The sequence below is a fragment of the Glycine max genome, chromosome 12, assembly GCF_000004515.6.
Source record: "Glycine max cultivar Williams 82 chromosome 12, Glycine_max_v4.0, whole genome shotgun sequence".
In the NCBI taxonomy this organism is placed as follows: domain Eukaryota; kingdom Viridiplantae; phylum Streptophyta; class Magnoliopsida; order Fabales; family Fabaceae; genus Glycine; species Glycine max.
The window spans coordinates 19,249,043-19,274,663 of record NC_038248.2 but is presented as its reverse complement, the minus strand read 5'-3'; the positions used below and the strand labels follow the sequence as shown (position 1 = coordinate 19,274,663).

General features: G+C 34.9%; 1 protein-coding gene and 1 long non-coding RNA gene across 2 annotated transcripts; both read left to right on the top strand.

Annotated features, from left to right (window-relative positions):
• The first annotated feature begins 481 nt into the window (after window positions 1-481).
• On the top strand, window positions 482-1,152 carry LOC102663260 (uncharacterized). The gene is made up of 3 exons (XR_005887612.1): window positions 482-608; window positions 802-935; window positions 1,018-1,152. It is a non-coding gene; the product is annotated as an uncharacterized lncRNA (long non-coding RNA).
• Window positions 1,153-8,652: 7,500 nt separating this feature from the next.
• Window positions 8,653-23,784, top strand: LOC121173156 (U-box domain-containing protein 3-like). Its single transcript, XM_041007224.1, has 5 exons — window positions 8,653-8,856; window positions 8,965-9,183; window positions 9,279-9,371; window positions 9,449-9,547; window positions 23,248-23,784. Exons 1-5 carry the CDS (start codon window positions 8,653-8,655, stop codon window positions 23,782-23,784), a joined length of 1,152 nt encoding a protein of 383 aa, XP_040863158.1.
• The last annotated feature ends 1,837 nt before the right edge of the window (window positions 23,785-25,621 follow it).

The window sequence follows — 25,621 nt, the reverse complement described above, 5'->3', positions numbered from 1 at the left end:
TTATACCTACGATTGTTGGTGTAGGTAAAACTCTTTAAGACTATTTGAATTTGAATACTAGTCTCTTGTTTTTTTTTAGTAAATACTCAATCTCAAAATTTTTAGTTAATAATTGTTCAAAATTTTAAAGATAAAATATATTAATTTTAAATTATGTTTGAGGTACCTATCCCCGAAATCTGAATTATCACCGAAATATATTAATTTTAAATTATATTAATTATAAAGATAAAATATATTAATTTTAATTTTAAAGATAAAATATATTAATTTTAAAGATAATAATTGTTCAAAATTTTAAAGAGTACCTATCCCCGCAATCTGAATTATCACCGAAATTCATTGTATTGCATACATATTGTATATTATTATTTTGTTTTTTGAAAAGGTATTTTTCTTAGTAAAACTATTTTTTAATTTGAAAGTTGAAATCAAAATTTCAAAACCCTGAACCAGACTCGCTACCCTTTTATCACAGTCTCGCACCTCTTGTTCTCTGCTCGCCGCCACCTCCATCTTTTGTCACAGTCCCTTCCTCTCTCTCCGACCACTCACTCTATCGCCGTGTTTGCTCACTGTTCCGATTCTGTGTTAGCCTTTCACATAACGTACGTAACTCGCCCTAATTCTTTATCACTTGCTACAATTCCTGATGCAGCAAATTGAATTTTGTTCCTTACTAAGGAAAAATGACTTTATTCATATAGATCACTCTTATCCTCTACTAGGGTTCACAATTGTTTGGTATCTTTCTTTGCAAGGGCCTCTCTCTTCCTCATCGCTTTTCACATTCTTTGCCAGGTATCTATCTCTGCAATTTCAACGTTCAGCACTTGTTTGATTCGTTTTCAACGTTCAACACTTGTTTGATTCAATTTCAACGTTCAACACTTGTTTGATTCAATTTCAAAGGCCTTGGTGTCAATCTTGTTTTCGTAAGTTAAATAAAATCCTCTATCGCTTTCTCACGTCTGAGACTGTCAATTAAACTGATATTGACCTTATAATTATATGCAGGGAGATCTATACGATCACCAAAGTTTGGTGAGTGCGATAAAGCAGGTCGATGTGGTAATTTCTACTGTAGGACACCTACAGCTAGCTGATCAAGATAAGATCATTTCTGCAATTAAAGAAGCAACAAATGTTAAGGTATACTTTTTTTTTCTCTTCCTTTTGGCGTGTGTAGACCTTTTAAATTCTGAAGTGGAGCACTTGTAGTGATACTCTGTTGCACCGAAATATATATATTGGCTATGATTGTGATGTTCATTTTGTTTGTCAACGTTTTAAATAAAAAAATTGGCAACAATAAATGTGTAAATAAAATAGTCCAGATTTCCTAATATTTAAAAACCATTTCAGATTAGTGTCATGGTGTGAGATTTCCTTGAAATGATTTACATATAACAGTCATAAAATCAACCTTTGGATTTTAATCGTAACTCCTAAGAAATATTACAAATAAAATGTTATTCAATTGTGTAGAACTGATGTAATTTTACAACACAGCGTCAAAAGATCCTTCTTATCCATCATATCTCAAGCAAGGACCTGTTTCTTGTATATATGAACTTAAAGTGCAGTTGTGGAGTGGAAATTCCATTCTGCTTTTGAATAATAGAGATGGAAAGGATTGATCATGATAGAATATGAAATTCAGTAATTTTAACCAATGAAGGAATGTTAAGAGTAGAGTGTCTTTGCTTGAGGTAAAATACGATGAGAGAAAAAATAGATATGAATTCCACATGTATTAATTTATTAGACGAAATGAGTAGCAGTTTAAAACCATACATACCCTATCTTATTGCTCACTATTATTATTTTTGTTCTTCTTTCTTAACAAACACATCTTACAACATGTTAAAAAAGGAAAAGTAATGAAAAGGCACATGAGTCATTTATTGGCACCACATATCATGGAGTATTGACATCTGTCAATTCCAGAACCACAAAACAAAATCAAACCCCTAGCGCTTTCACTTGTTGCTTTTCTCTTCAACCACCAGGTCCAACAACCTTATAACTCTATTAGTATATGTAATTGAAGTGAAACTTTAATTTTTAAAGACAAATAATAATAAAAGGTTTTAAAAATTGCCCCTATGTTTTGTTCTAAAAATAACAATAATGAAGTCTATGCTGAGGTTATCTAAATAATATATATAGCTTTTGATTGGTTGTTCCTATTGGTACTTTGCTCACGCAAGAATTTGTCATTGTTAATGATCTTGTGCTTGTTATTGGGATAATCAAACCATAACATCTTAATGAATATTTGTTTTCCATACCAGATGTTGCGTGTTCCATTTTTGTTCCCACGCATGTCCAGGATAGTGAAAGAAAGAAACCATACAGAAAGTGCCTTCTGTATTTATTTAAAGGTTCATAAAATTAATTGAACCAATATATACTGAATTAAAAGATGTGAGTACCTTGATACTGTGCAATAAATTTTTCCTTGCGTGATTAATATAGACTGCAAGTGTCTTTCCTTCTGCTGTCTATAGATGGATCCTATCAGTCTATTACAGGGTCTGCTTATAAGATTAATTTGAATGAATTATGGTCAACACTCTCTCTTTGAGCTTCAGTTCCTTGATCCAAGCTCTTGTTGTTGAGGATTATTTGACAATGAGATTATTTGTAATTAAATGTTTAACGGAAAAAGGCATTGCAATATTTGACAGATGGAATCAAAGAATTAATTAATTAGATGGACGAGAATGAAATGAATTCGGGAATAGGGATATTGACGGGTGAGGTTCAATTAATTAATTAGATGGAATCAAAGAATTAGACACCAGAGTGTATGCCAAAATTTGGAATAAGGGTTATAAATTAATCAGAAAAGGTTACTCCTACTAGGCCCCCAAAGAAATTATTAATATTTTTTTATAGGATTAGAGCACTAGCGGACCTATTCATGAACCAGAGTGGATAAATTCACCTTTTCATTTTAATAAAATAACATGTATTTATCTTATTATTTTATATTTTACACTTTCATTTTATTTGTTTGAATCCCTTGACATATTTTCTTGTAAAGATAAATAAACACATTCTTGTTTTAATAAAATCATAAGTATTTATCTTAAAATTTTAGATTATATCTCGTGTTTGAATTCACTATTTCATTATTATGTGTTATATTTATTTCTAAATAGAGTGTTCTCATTGGGTCCTATATTCACAATTAGTCTCGGGGATTCATTAGGATTCAGGACAGGTCATAAGGTTTAAAAAATATTTACATATATATTTATACATTGTTCATTAATAAAATTTTTGAATCAATACAATGAAGAAATCAATTATAATTAAATGTTTAACGGAAAAAGGCATTGCAATATTTGACTATGAGATTATTTGTAATGCTTTGATATATTGTTGTAGATTCTTACACTTCTACAATTTGGAGGATATACACTAGTACGAAATTCAGCAGATCTGTATCGAAGCTTTGGGTTTGATACACAGCCAATCCTCATTGGGCTCATCATATTTCAGGTACTTTTCAAAATTATGGTCTTTCCATCTAAATAAAAAAATGTTTGCTTGATTTCTATTGGATGTACATCTTGCTGCATGGGAATGTTTCTGAGTTGGGCCTTGATGACTGGTTGGTCATGGGTTTGAATATGGAAACAACCTCTTTGTATATGCAAGGATAAGGGTGCGTAAATGACCCTTCCCCGTACCTTCTCATTAGCTTAATTGAATGGTTTTGACTTCTATTCTCCTGTTCAATTGTTTTAATTTTAGAGCTTTGTATCATTGCATGTTAAGTACGTTGACTAGATTTAAAAAGTCCACATTGAAATAAGTCACATTTAAATTAAGGTCTGCGATCTGTCCGAATCGCAAGTTAAACAACACATAACATTGCATATACCTGATTCCATCTCCCAATTCACTAACTACCTACCTTGGATGGATAATATCTCAAAACGAAAGTTCTGTTGATTACCAATGAACCTTGCTTTGTAAATTTGTGACCAAGGGTTTTCTTTTCCATTTTTTAACCTTGCTTTGTTGCTTCACTGTCAGCATTTCATGATATGACATCATTAATGATGGTATTACTTGTTCCTTTTCTTGATTGAACGAAAAGTGAAATAATTGTGAGTAGTAGTTGATGTAGTTTTGCATAATTGAGTGATAGTGAAAAATGTCATTCTACTTTATAGTTATATTAAGCACTAATTTATTATGTCTATTTTATTCTACTTTTTCAGTTTATTTTATCAAATGGATAAAAGTTGGATAGACTACAATTCTCTTAATAAAGAGAAGTATATTAGAGGAGTTTTAAATTTTCAAGATTTTGCATTTGCGAAATCGTTAAAGGATGGAAAAATTTTATGCCCTTGTACCAAATGTGTCAATTGCAAGTGGCGCTCTCGGATGAATGTTTATGAGCACATCATTAGTAATGGGTTTCTAAAAGGATATGTTACTTGGATCTTTCATGGTGAACAAGTTGGCCCATCTAGTTCTTTAGATACATCCCAAGTGGAAGGGGAGTTTGATCATGACATGGATACATTGGTTCATGATGCATTCACAATGCATGCAACTAATGAGAGTGATGACACAAATATAAATATGGAGGATGGAGATTCTAGAGAATTCATGAATGGACCTAGTGTTCAACAATCTGAAGACAATAATAATTCAGATAAGTTCTATCAGATGTTAAGGGAGGCAGAGCAAAGTCTTTATTAAGGTTGTAAGAAGTTTACAAAATTGTCATTCCTTGTACATTTGTATCGCTTAAAGTGTCTAAATGGGTGGACTGATAAAAGTTTTTCGATGTTGTTAGAGTTGTTAAGTGATGCATTACCAGAGGAAAATACTTTGCCCAAATCATTTTATGATACAAAAAAGATTATTTCAGGGTTGGGTCTATCTTATGAAAAAATTCATGTTTGTCCCAATGAATGCATATTGTATAGGAAGGATTTGGCTGGTGCTGAAATTTGCCCTAAATGCAATTTGTCAAGATGGAAATATGACTCTGATGATGTTGAATGTAGAAAAAAGATACCAGCAAAGATTCTTCGTTGGTTCCCTCTTATACCTAGATTGCAAAGACTTTTTGTATCACCAAAAACAGCTTGTTCTATGATATGGCATGAGGTTGGTCGAACAAAAGATGGACTCTTGAGGCATCCAGTTGATTCATTTGCTTGGAAGGATTTTGATTGTCAGTATCCTGATTTTGCTTGTGACGCTCGTAATGTTCGACTAGGTTTGGCTACTGATGGATTTAATCCTTTCAAAACTATGGCAATTTCCCATAGCACTTGGCTTGCTATCTTGATTTCGTACAATCTTCCTCCATGGATGTGTATGAAGCAACCTAATTTTATATTTTCATTGCTTATTCCTGGTCCAAAAGGTCCAGGTATGAACCTTGATGTTTATATGCAGCCTCTTGTGGAAGAATTAAAGGAATTATGGGAAATTGGGGTAAAAACATTTGATGCATGTAAAAAAGAGTCATTCCAAATGTGTGCTGCAATTATGTGGACTATTAATGATTTTCCTGCTTATGAAAATATGTCTGGTTGGAGCACTAGAGGCCAATATGCTTGTCCATGTGGTGGTTTTGAGATTGACTAAAAGTGGTTGTGTTATGGTAGAAAGTTTTGCTATATGTGTCATCATCGTTGGTTAGAGCCCGATCATAAGTGGAGATACAATAAAAGAGATTTTGATGGAACCCAGGAGTTTAGAGCTCCACTTGATCTACCTAGTAGAACTTTTTCTTTGAGACAGATGGAATATCATGGATTTGGGGATTGGTCACCATGGAAAAAGAGAAGTATTTTGTTCACATTGCCTTATTGGAAACATAGTGTGCTCCATCATAATCTTGATGTTATGCACATAGAAAAGAATGTGTGTGATAACATTATTGGGATGTTGTTACAATTAGAAGGTAAGTCAAAGGACAATGATAAGGCACACTATTATCTTGTTGATATGAATATTAGAAGCCAATTACATCCAAAGATGCACCCAAGTAAAGGCAAACAATATTTTCCTAGAGCTTGTTACCAAATGACTTCAAAAGAGAAAGAAACATTTTTGGAAGTTCTCAAAACAATAAAAGCTCCTGATGAATATTTGTCTAATATTTCAAGATGTGTGCAAGTGAAGGAACGCAAAATATCCGGTCTCAAAAGTTATGATTGTCATCTTTTCATGCAAGAGTTTCTTCCTATAGCTATGAAAGGTTGTTTGCCAGACAAAGTGAGTTTAGCTATATCCGATCTTTGTTGTTTCTTCAAGGAGTTGTGTGGCAAGGTGCTTAATGAGAGTAATTTAGAGCACCTAGAGCATCAAGTAGCTCTAACATTATGCCAATTAGAACAGATTTTTCCTCCATCTTTTTTCACCGTAATGGTACATTTGGTAATCCATTTGGCACATGAAGCAAGAGTTGGAGGTCCTGTACATTACCGATGGATGTATCCTATTGAAAGGTATGAATACTTTTTAATCATTTTAAAACATTCTAGAGTTATAAAGTAAAATGATATTATCTTAATTTGTAACCTAAAATTTTCTTTTTAGGTTCCTTTTGACTCTAAAGTCATTTGTTCGTAATCGAGCACATCTAGAAGGATCTCTTGCAGAAGGATATTTAGCTCATGAATGCTTGATATTTTGTTCAAGATATCTATCTAGGGTGGAGACTCATTTTAATCAATCTGCTCGAAATGATGACTCATGTTTTGTGGAAAATGTAAGTGTTTTAAATCCTAGAGGTAGACCATTGGGGAGAAAGAAGCAAGTTGGATTCAATGTGAAGAAGAGAAAAAGAGCTTCTCGAATTTCTCTTGATAAGAAAGCATTGGTTCAAGCACATAGATATGTGCTTTTCAATAGCAACAATGTTGACCACTTTCGAAAGTAATACAATTTTTTTCATGTTCATTTAGTTATTGAATATTTGTATAATATCTTTCTATCAATGATAATGCTTACTTTTTCTAACCTTTTTTACATAAAGCCCATGCTGATCTTATCAAGAGACAAAATCGTCGATTATCTCCATATGAAGTTGACAAAATTCATAGTAAAGAATTTCCAGATTGGTTCCGTGAAAGAGTAAGTTTAGGAAGCATCAATAATATTAAATTTTGCATTCATTTAAAATTTTAATCATTTGAAATAAAATTGTGGTAGGATGCTCGATTGGAAGAGCAAGACAGCACTCTAGTGACAAAAACCCAAAGGAGGGAGAAATCCACTACTATGGTGCACTAACAGATATAATTCAATTGGATTATTCTGGAAAATATAAGGTTATACTTTTCAAGTGTGATTAGGTTGATATAAACAGGGGTTGCAAAATTGATAACTTCGGTATGATATTAGTGAATTTCAATTATTTGCAACATACAGGGAATGATATATGTGATGATCCATTTGTTTTTGCATCTCAAGCTAAGAAAGTATTCTAGGTGGAGAATAAAACACAAAATGGTTGGCTTGTTGTTGTGCATTCTAAAATCAGAGATGTATATGATATGGGTGATGAGCAATCCAATGACACAGATCAAGGGAATGAACAAGTCTTACAAGAGATAAATCATAATGATTTGATCAGACCAGAAGCCGATGATAGTGATGATATCATTGAAGTTACAATACCCATGGAGAACATTTTACCACATGACAAGGATGATAATTATATAGATGATGATGAGAGCGATGCAGACTTCTTTTGATTTGTTTTTATTTGTTCTATTTGAACATTTGGTTATATTTTGAGTATACATGTATTGAACATTTTGTCACATTTATATACTCTTATTCCTTTCTTTAGTTTTTTGTTCTTATCATTCATTACCCTTGTGTTTATTTTTTGTTATGTATAAAAATCACTCACAATATAATGATGTTATCCGTTTTTTATCAAAATTTGTTTCGTTGTTTCCTCAATAGTTTGATTCTTGGTGATTGGAGATTGGTGAAAAAATAGCTTACAAGCAATCTAAATTCGCATTTTAGGTAATTACTTTATTCTTCTTTTATTTTTTGGCATGGTGTTTAAAAAAACCATAGTCAATAATGTAGTTATATCTAATTTTTATTTTATTTTATTTTTTGGATTGGTTTATTCAGCATACTATGGGAAAGCGCAGAAAGTTGAATATCATTCAGAATGATGGTCAATCACAAGCAAAAGAGCAATCAATTGAAAGCTCTACTGAAGTGAACCAAAATAGCAACTCTATACTTGAAGAAAATGCACAATTTGAAGGAGGTATAAAGATTTTATTAACTTAATTTATTTATTTTATATTAAATTATTTATAACACGATTGTTTATTAACTAAATCAACAATCACAAACATAACAACACATACAAGAAGATAGTCATGTTCGATCTCATACTTCTCTTGAAAGTGCAAGTGAAAGTTCAACTAAAGGTATTTATACACATATGTTTTTTTGGGTTAGAATTATATGTACAATTCTGTTTGAGTTGAATATCTTTTAGATTATGATAAGATTAAATTTACTAGTGAGTTTCTTTTTTCCATATAGTTCAAATCTGTGTGTGTGTGTTTGATAAATGTCATATTCACGAATGATTTAGGTAAAAGGAGAACCAGAGGTTATACACATATGCTAGATGTGTGGGACTTGCCAGATGGAGAATTCATACTTGTTGAAGTAGATCATTGGGGCAATCCTATGGGTTGGGAAGGGAAAACTCTACTGAATGCAATTGGGAGCTTGGTAAGGAGACACCAATGTGCTCCTATCAATTTTCTTAGCTGGAAAGACATGCCTAAGGACTATATTACCGACATGGTTGAATTGATTCAGGTCTGGTATAAAACTTTATAAGTGTTGTTTCATCTTGCTTGTAAAATTTTATGTCTTCTAATGTTTAACAAAATGATCTTTTTTGTTTGTTAATGGTACTCATAATAGAGTAAGTTTCGATTTGTTCCTGAATTAACTGAACAAACAAAGAAAATATTGATTGATGACATGAGTCTGAAATGGAGGCAATTTAAATATGAACTGAAATCAAAAGGATATGATGAAAGCAAAACTAAGGAGGAAATGAATGCTCACATCCCAGATCCAAGGGTTGATCCTTCTCAATATCGTGATTTAGTACATTATTGGTGTTTTGAGAAAGGACAGGTATACATGACAATGTCACCAACCTTTTGCTAACATAACAATTATATATTATATGTTTATTTTTATTATTGACTTTTTATATTTGTTGGTTATAGAAAATAAGCAACATCAACAAAAGGAACCGCTCAAAATATGAGGACTTGCATTGCATGGGAACTAATAATCTTCCAAGATGGATTCATGAGATGGTTTTTCTTTTTTTATATTTTTTATTATTAAATTGCTTAATACAAATAGGATGATTGATTTTTTTAACTAATGTTAGACTACAAAGGCTAAGGGAGTGCAACCTTCTAGGGCAGAAATTTATATTGACACTCGAACTCGAAAAGATGAAAGCATTGTTACTGAAAAGGATGCTATTGTAATTGTATGAATTTTAATTTTTATTTCAATACTTTTTCTTTGTTTTGCTCAATTTTCTAATAGAAGGTTATGGGGTGAGGGGGAATAACTAATGTGGAGATGAGTTTTGTTTAGTGATATTGAAGTATTCAGGATATTGATGTATGATAATAATTTATAAGGTGTATTTATGTAGGATGAACTAAAAAAGAAAATGGTTGAAGCAGAGAGTTCGCAAAATTTACAAAGCACCCAAGATTCTACTAATTGGACAAATGATATATATTCAAAAGTCAAAGGACTTGAAAAAAGAGGATGTGTGCGTTGTCTTGGCAAGCTTCCACATCAAGCAAGTTCATCTCAAAGCTCTTATACAAACAATAGAATTCAAAAGTTGGAGAATTTGCTTGGAAACCTTGTAGCTGTGCTTAAAGTATGATCTGCAGAAGATCCACAAATTAATCAAGTCTTAGAAGCTATAGATCAAGAGGTATGAATTTATAATTCTACTTATTCAATGATTTAACTATGATATGATACTTTACAAAGAAAAAACATTCTTTTAATTTAGGTACCTACAAATGATTCTACCAGTAAAGACCATCAAACTACAAACAATCTTAACTAGAGGTGAGTTGAAATTTAGATGGTAATGAAGATGCGAGCCGGCGACAAAATGTTATTTCAAGAACATGATTTAGATGGTAATGAAGATGTGAGCCGGCGACAAAATGTTCAAGTGTTTGGTTTTTACTTTGTCTATTTGTCCAGCAACTTGAATTAACTCTTTTATACATTTAGAAATTTAGAAACTTGTTACATTTTAGTGATGATTCCCTCCATGTAAAGAGGGTCATGGTGCACCAAAAATATACACTTAGGAAGGACTATGCACATGGTACTAAAAAACAAGGCAAAGTGAATTGGAAAATTTTCTATAGCACTACTAATGCTAGATCATTTCACAATGACAATGGATCAAGAGCTGCAATATGTTAAAAAGCACACAATCTAGTTACAATAATCACAAATTAGACTAACAAAAATTTAATTGTATGTAGCAAGTTGTTGTAACTTTTCAAAGGCCATGTTGCAGCAGATCTCTAACTTTGTGCAACATAATAATAAGCTCATGTATATTTAATTAAAAATTATAATCAACAAAGAGTATACTTAGGAACTAGTTTTATTATTATTATATGACATTTACCTACAGAAGACCGTAGGTACATGTAAATTGACTTTTACCTACAGTTAGAGATTATAGGTATAAATTAATATCATTTACCTACACATTTGAAATAGTAGGTGTTACCTATAGTGATAGTTAAATTTGACTGTAGGTAAAAATATATCCGTAGATAAAAATATAGTGACAGACTATTAGTTGTCACTGTATACCCCCTCAAAGTTGACACAAAAAACGTCTGTAGGACAAAGTCCATTATACATCTATCTACGGATTTTAGACTTCTAGTGATAGATTTTGACTGTAGGTATAAGTCATTTTCCTTGTAGTGCCAACACCAAAATTTAAGGTGAATGAGTGAGTGACTAGCCTTTCGTAAGCGCGAGAATTGAAATGGTGAGAACACGAGAACAATAGCATGGGAGACGCGAGAACAACAACGAGAGAACAGTGATGACGCCGCCACAAAGAGTACGTGAGAGTGAGAGTGATAGCGTGAGAGTGAGAAGGAGTGCGAGCAAGAATGAGAGAGGAAGAAAGAAACTGGTTCAAAATGAGCGCGAGAAGAGAAAGAGACAGATGATTGAATTTAACTAACACAACATCGATTTTTCTAGAAAAACTGATGTTAACATCAGTTGATTAACGTTGGTTTTTGGAAATATTGATGTTCACATGAGTTCGTTAACATCGATTTTGGAAAAACCGACATTAACGCGAGTTGGTTAACATTAGTTTTTAAAGAAACTTACGTTAACATAAATTCGTTAATATTGGTTTTTGGAAACTCATGTTAACATCGATTTTTCAAAAAATTGATGTTAATCAACCCGATTTATTTACCAATATGCCACCATGTTTTATTTAACATGGATTCTCTAAAAAATTGATGTTAATGTAAGGATGTTATATCCATTATTTTTACTTATGGGTACAATACAAAATAAAAAGATAAAAGTTTGAGGATAAAGAAAATTAATGTATATGAAATATTTTTCTAAATTAAATTTGGGCTGAACCATTTTAGCCACCTTTAACATCCGTCGTAAGACTTCTTTGTGCCAATAATCAACTAGAAAAGACAGGGAAAAAAAAGGATGGAAGAAAATAATGCGCATAGACATCATCGTCCAAGTCTGCACCGTGTCCTTCATGTTTGAATATTTCCACGATAGTTGAATCAATCAAACAGAACCATCAAAGTCATTATGTGCCCCATTAGATTATTTAAGTACCTTGCACAAAAGCCACAAGTGTCAACATCCCAGGTCAATCGTATCCTCCTCGGTCTTGCTCAAGCTACAGTCTCTATGACTTGGCATAAGGATAGTCATCCTATCAAATATATCAAGTAACTTTCAAGAATTAATAAAGAGAGTTAATTAAAACAATTAAAAAAAATAAGATAGCAAATTAAACACATGGCTATCATAACCGGAAAATAAATTATGTGGAAGAATTTGTCAAAGCAGATCTATTCTCGTTCTTGGTGCTCGACCAAAAAAGAAAAATCCTGTCTTTAGTTTTATGATTTTTTTTCTTATATTCATCTTTCTAATTTAGAAATGGTCCATTTTTTATTCTTAAAATAGTTATAGATAACTTTTAATCAAAATTGTAAAACACTTTTGAAATACACTTTGAGGATCAAAATTGGAGTATCACCAAATTAGAGGAGGAAAACATGAATTTTTTTTCTGAACTAAAATCTAATTTGAAAAATATTATACGAAAAAAAAAACATATTTTACCTAAACTTGAACTATAATAATATGGTATTTGCTTTTTATGTTACTTTCTGATAAAACTTGAATTGAACTTTTATTTTGACAACTAATATTGAGGTTTATTATGGTATATTCTATAGTGGACAAGCAATTAAGTTGTCCAGCGTGCAACGTGAATTTTGTTTGTTAACAAGTTAATTTTATTGGGATAAATAGTCAGTTTAGTGGATGTAGTTTACATTTGCTGACAATTTCATTTTTATATTATGAAATTTACCTTTTTAGTCCATAAATATTAAATGTTACGATAATTTGGTTCAACCATTAAAATTCATCCGATTCGATAACCAATATATTCTGCATGACTCTCTCATCCATGTCACAAGTGTTAAATTTACTCCGAGGCCCTCCCCCATTTATAGAGCTAGTGCTTGATTTACAAAATAATTCAGCAAGGATTTTGGTACTAATATTACAATGCATTAGCTAATTATCATGTGCAAATCAAAGAAAAAAAATATACAAATCTAATATAATTATGTTCATTAAAAAACAGTTTCTTTTAATGCTTCCAATGATTGGGTGTTATATTAATAAGTTATATAATTAAATCATGGAATAGTATTAGGAACCATAAAAAAATTCTAATATGCAAATCAGAGGAAAATATCACAAATCTAATATAGTTTAATGTACAATTTAAAAACAACAATTTTTAATGTTTCCAATGATTGAGGTGTTAAATTATCGTAAAAAAATGATTTATGAGTTATACTAATTAATCATATAATTAAATTACATTGGTAGATTATGTAAGTGTTAATAAAATTAAAATTTATTTACATTTAAAAAATGATGTAAATAAATTTAAATATGTATAGAGTATATATCATGTATGAAAATTTGTAATAAATATAAATATTTTATTAATGAAAATTGATTTTGACATTTCTATCGTAACAAAATTTAATAATTGTATTAGAACTAGATTTTGACTCATGCGTTGCATGGAGTAAACAATATATTTAAGGATTTTTATTTAAATTTTGTATGACACATAATTTGTTAAATTTTCTCTTTATAAATGAATAAAACAATTTGTTGTGGTTAACTACCCAAAAAAATTTGAATTAAACAATCTAGTGGCTAAGCACCCCTAAGAATTGTAATTTTTTGTCATTATTTGGGTGTTTTTCTCACAATTTTCATGAGATTAGGAGACAAGATGAAATAATAGTACTTTTTATATCTTTTGAGTGTGCTTGAGAAGACACAAAAAGAAAGTAATTAAGTTTATTTGCTACGTCAAGGGAACCATCTAATAGAGTTACAAATGAAGACTAGCAAAAATATATTTTATGTTTACCAGGATCAAATTATTATGAAAGAAATTATTATGATGAAATTAATACTTTTCAAATTTTTGAGGGACCCAAACATATATTTTACCCTAAATAAGGAATATATAACGATTTTGTAAAAATTTATTTGTATAAAGAGATTTAATTTAACCCTAATAATTGAAATGTTAATGCGGTTTTAGCTAAATTGCTCATTTTTGTGAGTTAAGTGCAAATTTCTCTACTTGATTTCATACAAAACCTATAAGGTTCCTGCTTTCATCTCTTTTTCCTTATTCTTTTGTGAAGATGAATCATGTCTAACATGCTTGTATTTTCATATTTCAACTTGAATCTTTCTTCATCAATCACTATTAGAAAATACACTTTCAACATCGATTATTTAGAACATTCTACATCGGTTCTAAAATCGATGTTGAAAGTGACGATGTTGAATGTATGAATGTTAACATTGGTTTTGAAGAACCGATGTTAACATACAAATGACAACATCGGTTCTCTAAATACCCGATGTTAAACACAATGAACAACAACAAAAAAAGTACACGCATGATGAACGTTGACATCGGTTTTCCAGTAAAACCGATGTTAATATGTTAGTTTAACATCGATTTTCTAAAAAAACTAATGTTAATGTATGCCCATAACATCGGTTTTGCTAGAAAATCAATGTCAACGTTGATGATGCATACACTTATTTGGTGTAATTCTTTGTGTATAACATCGGTTATGCGTACATAATCGATGTTAATATTCAAATATTCACATTGGTTATTTATAATTAACCGATGTTAATGTACATTAGTTGACATCGGTTATCTACAGATAACCGATGTTAAAATACAAATGCTGACATCGGTTATACACAAATAACCGATGTTAATATACAAACGTTAACATCGGTTTTCTATGTTTTCTATAATAACCGATGTTAAACTTCATATCGACATCGGTTTTTGTAAATAACCAATGTTGGTTATGATATTAACATTGGTTTTTGTTAATAACCGATGTTGTTTTCAAGTATTTTTTTTATATATATACTTTCTGTTTTTACAGTAAACCCAAAATTGTACCTGTCAAATGCAATTTCAGGAGGCCCAATTCACAGCAAATAAACATTTTATTCTGCTTCCAAGCAGTTTTAATGATAATAAACATCAAATAATTGATTTATTATAAAGAACAATCATCAAATGAATTCAATGTTCATGTTACATAGAAAATGTAAAAAATGTAAAAAATGTTAAAAAATGTCCCTAAATCCTAGGCCTGATCTCTAACTCAGAGATAAAATTGTGCCCACTGGATCCGCAATGCTTTTAATCTCTCTGGCTCCAATGGTCTATGATCGTTAAAATACTGCATGATGAAATAAATCATAATAAGTTAATAATGTAATACAAATTATAAATAAATCGATTTTCTTTGAAATAAACTTACCGCTTCCCAATTATTTCTAAAAGTTCCTAAAATGATGGTGGACATCCAGTGCATCACATAGTAGCCGCACTCAGTACTTCCTTTTTGTCTATTACACTAAATACATAATGAAATTTGGATATTAATTAAACAACTAGTGTACAGACACATAAAGAAATATATATAAGTGGAAGTTTTATGTAAATGACGTACCTTGACGACAATCCACCTAGTAGAAGCCTTTGATTTAGGCTATGGAGCATCATCAAGACCCTTGATAGCACTGTTCCATATGAGTAGCAATTAAAAACTGGTGTTGTACGTTGAGGTATTACAATGCAAATGTATTGAAAAGAACACTAACCTATTAATAATCCCCATAAGGTAGTTGTCTGGCCTGTTATGCAATGAACAAAACCAGACAACTAAGTGTTCCTTGGGCAGGATGACCACCATCTGCCAGTGTCCGCTGCAGTGGAACCTAAAATGGGTTAGTACATTAGTAAACATTAATTAAATTTTGTTATTTTGTGACTTACCCATTTAGGTAGGCTCCAAGATACACATCGCGTTGTGAACTCTGCATCCAACTCTTTATGTAACTTTCAGATTCAAACTGTGATTGCCCAGACCTCTGAATGGACTGTGGCTCGAGGAATCCATAGATATCAGAATTCTCCGCTCGCATACATGTTTCAGTGAGATGCCTGTTTATGTTAAGTCAAAGTTAAATATTTATGAATTGAAAGGCATAACTTAGGTAATTAAAAGCCTTTTATATAAAGACTTACAGAATCCACAACTGTAACACTGATAAGCTGAGACATTGACCACCGTGTGCGATTTCGGAGAGGTCTTCGTGCTTTATGTACAGGGGGAAATCTGGATTAACGACCTCGAACACGGTGGCATCCCATCTAACCTAATAAGGCCTCAAGAAAAGCTCTGGGATGGTCAATGTCATCAGATAAAGCGGATCATCGACCTCCAGATCGGGCTTCGGAGGTGGTTTTGGCGGAGACACAGCTACCTGTTCATGAAACAAAGTTAAATAGCCAAATTTAAGGCATGCTTAATGAATTAATTTAAAAAGAAGAAACATATAGTAAGGACAATAAGTACCTACTGTGATAAAGACTTGACCAGATGTGTCGGCCAAGCAAGGAAGGTGTGAAGTGCCTGCCCCACTAAGGAAACCTCATCAGTGGGTACAGGAACTGGAGCATCTGCATCTTTAACCTGCTCCACACTCACCTTTACTTGGCCAGGCAACAAAGGAGTGTTATGAACAAGAGTGGATCCCTCATAAGTTCTCCCCATGGCAACCAGGCGGGCAGGATCTACTTCTATGTATAAGCCGCACCTGTCAGAGTCACCCGTCTCAGGATCGTTTCCTGAGGGATCAACACAACTCCCCTTTGTGCTCACTCGAGGACCGGAGGGACCAGGACCAACCAGAGGCTCAGGAGGCACTGCAAGTCCCTGAGATTGCATCTGCGACTGAAGCTGGCTGAAGGATGCCATGACCTGCCTCGTCAATTTCTCTGTGATGGACTCCTCTAGCTGGTCCCTGATCTGCTGGGTCAGCTGCTGTAATTCGTCAGGAGGCAGAGAGGAAGCGCTATGGGACGTCCATGGAGCCGATCCAAAGTATTGCTTGATGGTGACACCGGCTCCAGCACCACGGACACGTCCAGGGTGCTCTGGACGTCCAATAGCAGCAACCAGAACATCCTGACGTCCATAGGGGACGAACGATCCCTGTGTGGCCTGCTCCTCAAACGAATCCTGCACAGAAAGCACACAGTGGTACATGGAATTCTCAAAATATTCAAACATAATTGTAATGGTTAGTTGAAAATGACTTACATTCTTCTAAGTGATTTCCTTTGCGGCCTCAGTCGTCATCTCCCCTGTCTTCTTCGTGCGGGCCATCTTCCACTTCACGTGGCGTCTGACCGGGGATGGAGGGTCGATGATGCCATCAACGCTTCCTGACTATGCAGCTTCCTACAGCTTCTTCTTTGTCTTCTCAGCCAGTAGCTTCTACTCCAAATAATCATAACCCCCACGAGACAAAATGTGGGGGGCAGTATTCTGCTTCTGGATGGCCTGTGCCTTGATGCGCACATCCTGAAAAAATTAAACAATAATGTTTGAAATGGGTAGAATGAAGAATAACAACATCATGTTTAATATGAAAAACAACTTAAATTGCAAGGAACATACCTCCCAAGAAGGGTCTCTGCGAGTCTGGCAAAACTGGGCCCACTTTTCCTTGCCGATGCCGTATTTGTCACAGACAGTGTCCTCGACACCGTCCTGATCGGCTGCAAGGGCCCATTTCCTCGTGAGGTCTAATTTAAACTGCCTCTATCTCTCCCCCACGATCTGTAGTAACTTCCTTTTCGTCATACTGTCAGAAGCCTCTGGGATATCAAATTCCGCTTGACAACATCGAATAAAGTTTATTTGTTACAATAATGTATTTTTTGGCTATTAATTACACAAAATCAAATAAGAAAAGAGAAATACCTAAATATCCTCCCAAATCAGGTCCTTCTGAGCAGTAGGGACCACCTTCCAGTTCTCGTAGGTGATGTCCACCTTATCACGTGCCACAATCCCTAAATATGTTCTTAATTTTTTCCTATGGGGACCGTCGGCCTTCCCGGTAGCAGGATCAACATGCACCACTGGTCTCTCAACACGAGGTGGTCTAGTGGACAACGATCGTAGACGTGAGGCTTTGCGTGTCCGCTTCATGGCAGACGTCGAAGCCGATGCGTCCGAAGTAGGAGGAGGAGGAGAAGGAGGAGGAGGAGGAGGAGGAGGAGGAGGAGGAGTGGAGGCAGGTGGAGAACCCATGATCTTTTATACAATAACATACAAAATAGGATTAATGAAAAGATCGAGGATCAGTCATAAGTTTTTTTTGGAAGGCAAAAGTATAATATTATTAAACAAAACCCCACCACATAAGAAGACAAGACAAATTAACCAAAGGACTCTGAAAGATTGGTAGTTGTGCTTTTTAATTGTGATTTGGGGCAACCATGTTATAAAAAGTCTATTACATGTAATCAACAATCAATGTATGTTTGATTTATAACGAGGAGGCACGGATTGGTGCTGATCGTTCTAGTGCAACCTCGAATAAAGCTGAGATTTATAACGAGGAGGCACGGAAGAAAACACATAAGCATAAACCAAAGAGGGTGGAGAGTGTCAATGATGATGCAGAAGCCTTTGGTGATCACTGGAAAATTTTGATTGCTTTATGCATTCTGAAGCTGAAGCACTAGAACATACGAAGAAAAGAGATACAGGCCATCAAAGTGTGTCATTGGAGAATAAGATAGGAGATTCTACTATGCTGAAGATGGGAGATTCAGCTAAAGTTGTGATAAAACAAGACATGAAGGGAAGAAAGCATAAATATGGGTTTAACAACAATAAATGTGAGAAGACAGAGAAGAAAAGGGTGGTGGATGATGAAACTGGCGACAAACATCAGCTGGATGAAGTCTTAAGGAGGCAAATTGAAACAAAAAACCGATGCCTCAATCAGAGAAAAATGTGGTTGTCACTTACTTGCTTTGGTGACCTCTGTCTCTGCAGAAAATTACATTAGACGATGTTAATCAATTCTCCTTCATCATGATCATTTCGATTAGCATGAATGTCGTCAACTTCTTCTTCTCCGACAACGTTACGAGTGATATGAGCGGTCAAAGGACTAACATAGGTGTCCATGTATGAATCATCATCTTCTACATTAACACCAACTGTTTTGCCCTGCAGAACCACGCACCACCTTTCATCACAAGGGTCTTGCACGTAAAACACTTGTCTAGCTTGTTCTGCCATGATGAAAGGGTCATTGTGGTAACCAAGTTTCTTTAGATCTACCAGCGTAAATCCTATATCATCGGTGCGCACACCGGTGTTGCTGTCAACCCATTTACATTTGAAAACACATACTGTAAATTTCACATAATTAAGCTCCCAAATTTCATCAATGAACCCAAAGTAAGGGATGGAAGCTACACAGGGATTGGCGTCATTGACACTTGCAAAGTGTTGAGATTCAGCCCTTAGGGTGACCCCGCTGTTCTGCATTGTACTTTTTTCATCTTGTGCTTTTGTGTAAAATGAATACCTGTTTATGTCGTATCCTTGCCAGGTTATAACATTTCTTTTAGGCCCATCTGCTAGCTTTCTTAATGTTTCTGAAGCATTCTCATATGCAAAGATTGTATCTTTAAACCAATCACAGAAAGTCTTGTTATGCTTTTTCAACACCTAATTCTTTGACATTTTCGGATTATTCTGTTTGACTAAAGCTTCATGCTTAACTATGTATGGTAAAACTTCATTACTGTTGTTCAAGACATACAAGTGAGCTTGTAACAAATCTTCTACACTTGGAGTGATCACCTGTAGTCCTCTTGAACCCTTACCACCCACTCTGTCATCATGCCAAGACTCAGGAAGCCCAACAGGTTTAGCCATCTCTAAGTATTCTGAACAAAATTCAATGGCTTCTTCTGCAATGTACCTCTCAACAATAGATGCTTTTGGACGATATAGATTCTTTGTATACCCTTTTAAAATCTTCATGTATCGCTCAACCGGGTACATCCACCGTAGATAAACAGGACCACAACATTTGATTTCTCTGACCAGATGCACAATCAAGTGAATCATGATGTCAAAGAAAGCAGGGGGAAAATACATCTCCAACTGGCACAGTATAATTGCGGCCTTATTTTCCAACTCATCAAACATGACTAGATCAATGGCTTTGCTACATATAGCATGGAAGAAAAAGCACAGGCGAGTTATCGTTAACCTGACTTTGTTTGGCAAGATGTCTCGTATAGCCACGGCTAACAATTGTTGCATGAGCTCTTAATATTTGAAGAGTATCCTTATGGAACCTTCACCTGGTGAAGACACTGACAAAAACTTATCTTCTCCTTTTTCGACCAAGTATGACAAGCTGGGGGCAAGTAAATTTTCTTCCGATCAGACCTTGGATGCAACTGTGATCGTATCCCCATCTCAGCTAGATCTTGACGAGTATTCAAGCCATCCTTCGTCTTGCCTTGAATGTTAAGGAGCGCCCCAATCACACTGTCACATACATTTTTCTCCACATGCATAACATCAATACAATGTCTAATGTCAAGATCAAACCAGTACGGAAGATCAAAGAAAATTGACCTCTTCTTCCATATGCAACTCTGACTTTTATCCTTCTTTTGGGTCTTTCCAAATACAATATTCAGGTGTTGAACCCGCTAGTATACCTGGTCACCAGTCAACGTTATCGGTGCAATATCGTGCACTTGACTTCCATTAAAAGCTTTTTTCAGTCGTCTGTAAGGATGATTGGGTGTTAGAAAACGGCGATGCCTACTGTAGACTATTTTTCTTCCATGTGTTAGTTGTATGTAGCTTGTGTTTTCTTCACAGATGGGGCATGCATGATGACCCTTAACACTGTAACCCCTGAGCTGAGATTCCCATATTTTGGAAAGTCATTAATGGTACAAAAAAGCATTGCACACATTTCAAAGGTCTCCTTGCGAAACACATCAAACACTACAACCCCCTCATCCCACAACTTTCTTAGATCTTCAACCAACGGACTTAGATAAACACCAATGTCATTTCCTGGCTGTCTTGGGCACGATATCATCATAGACAACATCATGTATTTTCTCTTCATGCACAACCAAGGAGGCAAATTGTAAATTACTAGCAGAACTGGCCATGAACTATGTTGAGTGCTTAAGGTGCCATATGGATTCATTCCATCACTGGCTAGTCCAAGTCTAAGATTTCTTGGCTCATTCCCGAAATCCGGATACAAACCATCAATCTTCTTCCACTGGGAGCAATCAGCCGGATGACGGACCATTCCATCAGAAATCCTTCCATTTGCATGCCATGTAAGGTTTTTTGCGTCGTCCTCGTTAGCAAAAGGACGCTTAAACCTTGGAATGATTGGAAGATACCACAAAACCTTTGTTGGGGGGCCCTTGTTGGAGTTTTCATCAGAACTACTTTCTTCTTCATCCTTCACTTCGTACCGTGAAGTCCCATAGATAGGGCATTTGGACATTTCTTGGAATTCATGCCTGTACAGTATGCAATCATTGGGGCAAGCTTGAATCTTCTGATACTCCATACCCATCGGACACAATATCTTTTTCGCCTCAAAGTAACTTTTAGGCAATGTGTTGTCCTCTGGAAGCAGACTATGCACTACCTCAAGCAGTGAGGTGAAACTTTTGTCACTCCACCCATACCTGGACTTCACATTTACCAGACCTAACACAGCAGACAACAGGGTTAAGGAATTATTGTTCCCTGCTTACAAAGGCTTCTTAGAATCACTCTGCAATCCTTCATGCACAGGGGTGTGTGCTTGCTGGAAAGACTATTGTCCAAGGTCACGAATCATGTCCTCTAACCGATCTCCCATTTCTACATCAAACGGTTCAAATTGGGACCCACTCTGCAAGTCTGTCACTTCACCATGCCATATCCACGTCGTGTAATTCTTCTTAATCCCATCACACAATAGATGGTCCCGTATGTCATCGAGTAATTGTCGTCTTCCATTCAAACAGTTGATGCAAGGACAATAATATTTTCCTTCTTCATTCGGTCGACCTCTTTCTGAAGCAAATTGCAAGAACTGTTTGACGCCATCCTCATATTCTGGGCTCATGCGACTTTCATTCATCCAACTTCGATCCATCTAAGCAATTCCATGCATGAAAATCTCACTTTTTTATTTATAGGTGTGGCCCTATCCCATTTAGGAAAACTGTCTTTTATGTTAGCTTCAAACGTTAGGGTTACCATTCTTTACAAAAATTTGACTAAATTTAGGCAGCATTTCGCATTGGTCTCCAAGTACACGACATGACATCGGTCAAATGAATTTCCCGATAATCAAGTATGCACTCGGAGAACAACTTGAAATGCATTGAACCGAAATTTAATCAAATTAATGAAAATAATAATAACCTTCACGAATGAATGTAACATAAAAATACCAGTCTCCCCAAACTATCCAAACAGACAATTCAAGACTAAATACAATGACTAATGCAAACTGTCCGCAAGAGTCATTGCATTCAGTCTCAAAGGGGAATCTAAGGTTCACTCACCATGAACAACTGTTGTTTATATAGAAAATTACACTGATCACATACAAGAACATATAGAAGGTAAAATTCAATTATAGACAAATATAGACATCAGCAGTTGTTTATGTAACTAATTTCAAATGCTGGTTTTCAAGAGTGCTTATGCTTTAATATTGTAGTTGGGTATATGTGTGTGTGTGTGTGTGTGTGTATCACGAGGGTCTGTGTGTATCGTGAAGGTTGAGACAAGGAGACCCTTTGGCTCCATTACTCTTTGACTTAGTGGTTGAAGGACTGACAGGGCTAATGAGGGTCTATGTGTGTGTGTTTCTGTGTGTGTGTGGGTGTGTGGCTGTGTGTGTGTGTGTGTTTCTGTGTCTGTGTGTGTGCGTGTGTTTCTGTGTGTGTGTGTGTGTGTAGGTGTGTGGCTGTGTGTGTGTGTGTGTTTTTGTGTGTGTGTGTGTGTGGCTGTGTGTGCGTGTGTGTTTGTGTGTGTGTGTGTGTGTGTGTGTGTTTTTGTGTGTGTGTGTGTGGCTGTGTGTGTGTGGGTGTGTTTTTGTGTGTGTATGTGTGTGTGTGTGTGTGTGTTTTTGTGTGTGTGTGTTTCTGTGTGTGTGTGTGGGTGTGTGGTTGTGTATATATGTGTGTTTGTTTCTGTGTGTGTGTGTTTCTATGTGTGTGTGTGTCTGTGTGTGTTTCTGTGTGTGTGTGTGTTTCTGTGTGTGTGTGTGTGTGTGTGTCTGTGTGTGTTTCTGTGTGTGTGTGTATTTTTGTGTGTGTGTTGAAGAACCTGCCCCAAGATACAACAGACACTTGTGCATACAACCTTTACCTCTAACTATGTTTTGAAGAGTTTGATTGCTTTGTGGTGTGAAAGCAACGGTATTGAGCTACCAAAGAGGCAAGGGAACTGTAGAACAAAGAAATGTGGTGGCAGCAGTCTTTCAGAGGATGCTGCTACTGCTCTAATAAAGTTACTTTGTGAAGGTACTCCTACAGGTAAGAAGGATGCTGCTACTGCTATCTTCAACCTATCTATTTATCAGGGAAATAAAGCAAGAGTTGTAAAAGCTGGTATAGTAGCCCAACCGATACAATTTTTTAAGGATGCTGGGGGTGGAATGGTAGATGAAGCACTAGCTATTATGGCAATCCTTGCAAGCCACCATAAAGGCAGGGTAGCGATCGGTCAGGCCAAGCCAATTCATATTCTTGTTGAGGTTATACGAACCGGCTCTCCACGCAATCGAGAGAATGTTGCTGCTGTCTTATGGTCACTATGCACCGGAGATCCACTGCAATTAAAACTAGCGAAAGAACATGGTGCAGAAGCAGCACTGCAGGAGTTGTCAGAAAATGGAACTGATAGAGCTAAGATAAAAGCTTGAAGCATATTGGAACTCTTGCAGCGAATGGAAGGGGTTGATAATCTGCAGAGTTCATAGTCTCAGTGTTGCTTCGTTATATAGCTCATAGATGGTCTGAAAAATTAGAGGACCTATGGAAGCTCAAAATCCCTTTAAAACCAACAACATTTGCTTGGCGATTGATCAAAGATACAATCCCAACTAAAGGGAATTTGCGGAGAAGACAGCTAGAGAAAGGCTTTGCCCAGCCCTACAACTATTGGTCTAGTAATTTATCAACAACATTTTTTGATTAGGGTAGCAGTGCAGGGTTATTGTATTCTATTTAGATTGGCACCTGCTGGTTTCTACCTTGTATATTTAGTACCTCTGGTACTCACAGTTATTAATACAAATTATAATTTTGCTGATAAAAAAAAAGATAATACAAGAGAGAGAGAAGGGCAGTGACAGTCACAACATATATATAGAGAAGGGCAGCAGATAAAATTACAAAAACATTCAACACTAACAATGAACAAGTTCTGAGAGTTTAAATCATAGTAAATACTTCAAAGATATCAGTCCAATGAAAGAAAGGTCATGTAGAGAGGCATGAACATATTAGTCCAATGAAAGAAAGGTCATGTAGACAGGCATAGCATAAGTTACAAATATACCAGTAATGCATACAACAACAATTTCAAATTAGTTTTTGAATCAAAGATATAAATACCTGACTTTGAGGCTTCAAAGATATAATCAAAGCGCTTCCACAACAACGCCAATTAGCAGTAGTAAATGATAACCCTAAAAAAACCATACAGAAATTAGCCACAGTGTATTTAAAGCCTTTTATCAACAATATGACTCTCACTTCATGGTGATACATTGACTCTCAAAAGACATTATACTGAGAGTGTATTTAAAGCCTTTTTCAGCAATGTGCACCTTTTGCCACAAAATGAGAAAAAGACCCCTCTCAATGCACAGTGCTGGCTATGGTGAAGTAGTTAAAGTCTGATGCACAGGTCAGGAACCACTGATGATCTGTTATAGGAGGTAACAGTCGGTTACATGAAAATTATAAAATTTGCAAATGAGGATCTCCTATGTTCATCCTATGTTGTTCATTTGTCTTCTTCCAAAGACATTACCTCTGAATCCTTTTTATCACATTCAACACAAACTACACTGATTTCAAAGTACCAAGTTTGATTTGTAAGAAAAATAAGTTCAGAATACAACTTTGCAAGAAAATTTCAATTCATTCTCAGTCATTCTATCAAACAGCTCATGGACAATTTTTTAAGAATACATATCATACTTTTATCCAGTCAAACTAAAGCAATAACTAATTAATTTAATTAAATAGGGACCAATTTAGATGTGAATCATTAAAGGTAGATGATGGCATTCAAAGAATGATAGCGCCGGTTGAAATTTTAAGAAGAAAAAAAACAATTATACTATATTTCAATTATAGACAATAACAGTGCCCATCTTAATACCACCACATGGATAGCAACAGAATTAGTAAAACTGCAACCTGCCTGTCCACCCATTAACCTAATTACCCAGTCATTGTAAAGTTTGAAATGCTTCCTTCTCCAGGTTTTTTTTCCAGCTTGCTTATATAGCTCATGCTTCCATTTATATTATGTTTTCTATTGGTCTTTCCTTTTTAATCTTTTGATTTCATTTAAGTTCGAGAATGTGTTCTACTTTTAAAAAGTTTGATATGTTAAAATGTGTTCTACTTCTAAAGGCTTTACTAAGAGGATTTGAATTAGCTTCTGGTCTAAAGATTAATTTTGCCAAAAGTCAGTTTGGGATTATAGGTGGTGGAGTCAATTGGGCTCTGGAAGCAGCTAATATC

Coding starts and splice junctions, on each gene's coding strand:
- LOC121173156 (XM_041007224.1), top strand. CDS start 8,653: ATGCTAGATGTGTGGGACTTGCCAGATGGAGAATTCATACTTGTTGAA. Junction 9,184..9,278: donor GGTGTTTTGAGAAAGGACAG/GTATACATGACA, acceptor TGTTGGTTATAG/AAAATAAGCAACATCAACAA. Junction 9,372..9,448: donor CAAGATGGATTCATGAGATG/GTTTTTCTTTTT, acceptor AACTAATGTTAG/ACTACAAAGGCTAAGGGAGT.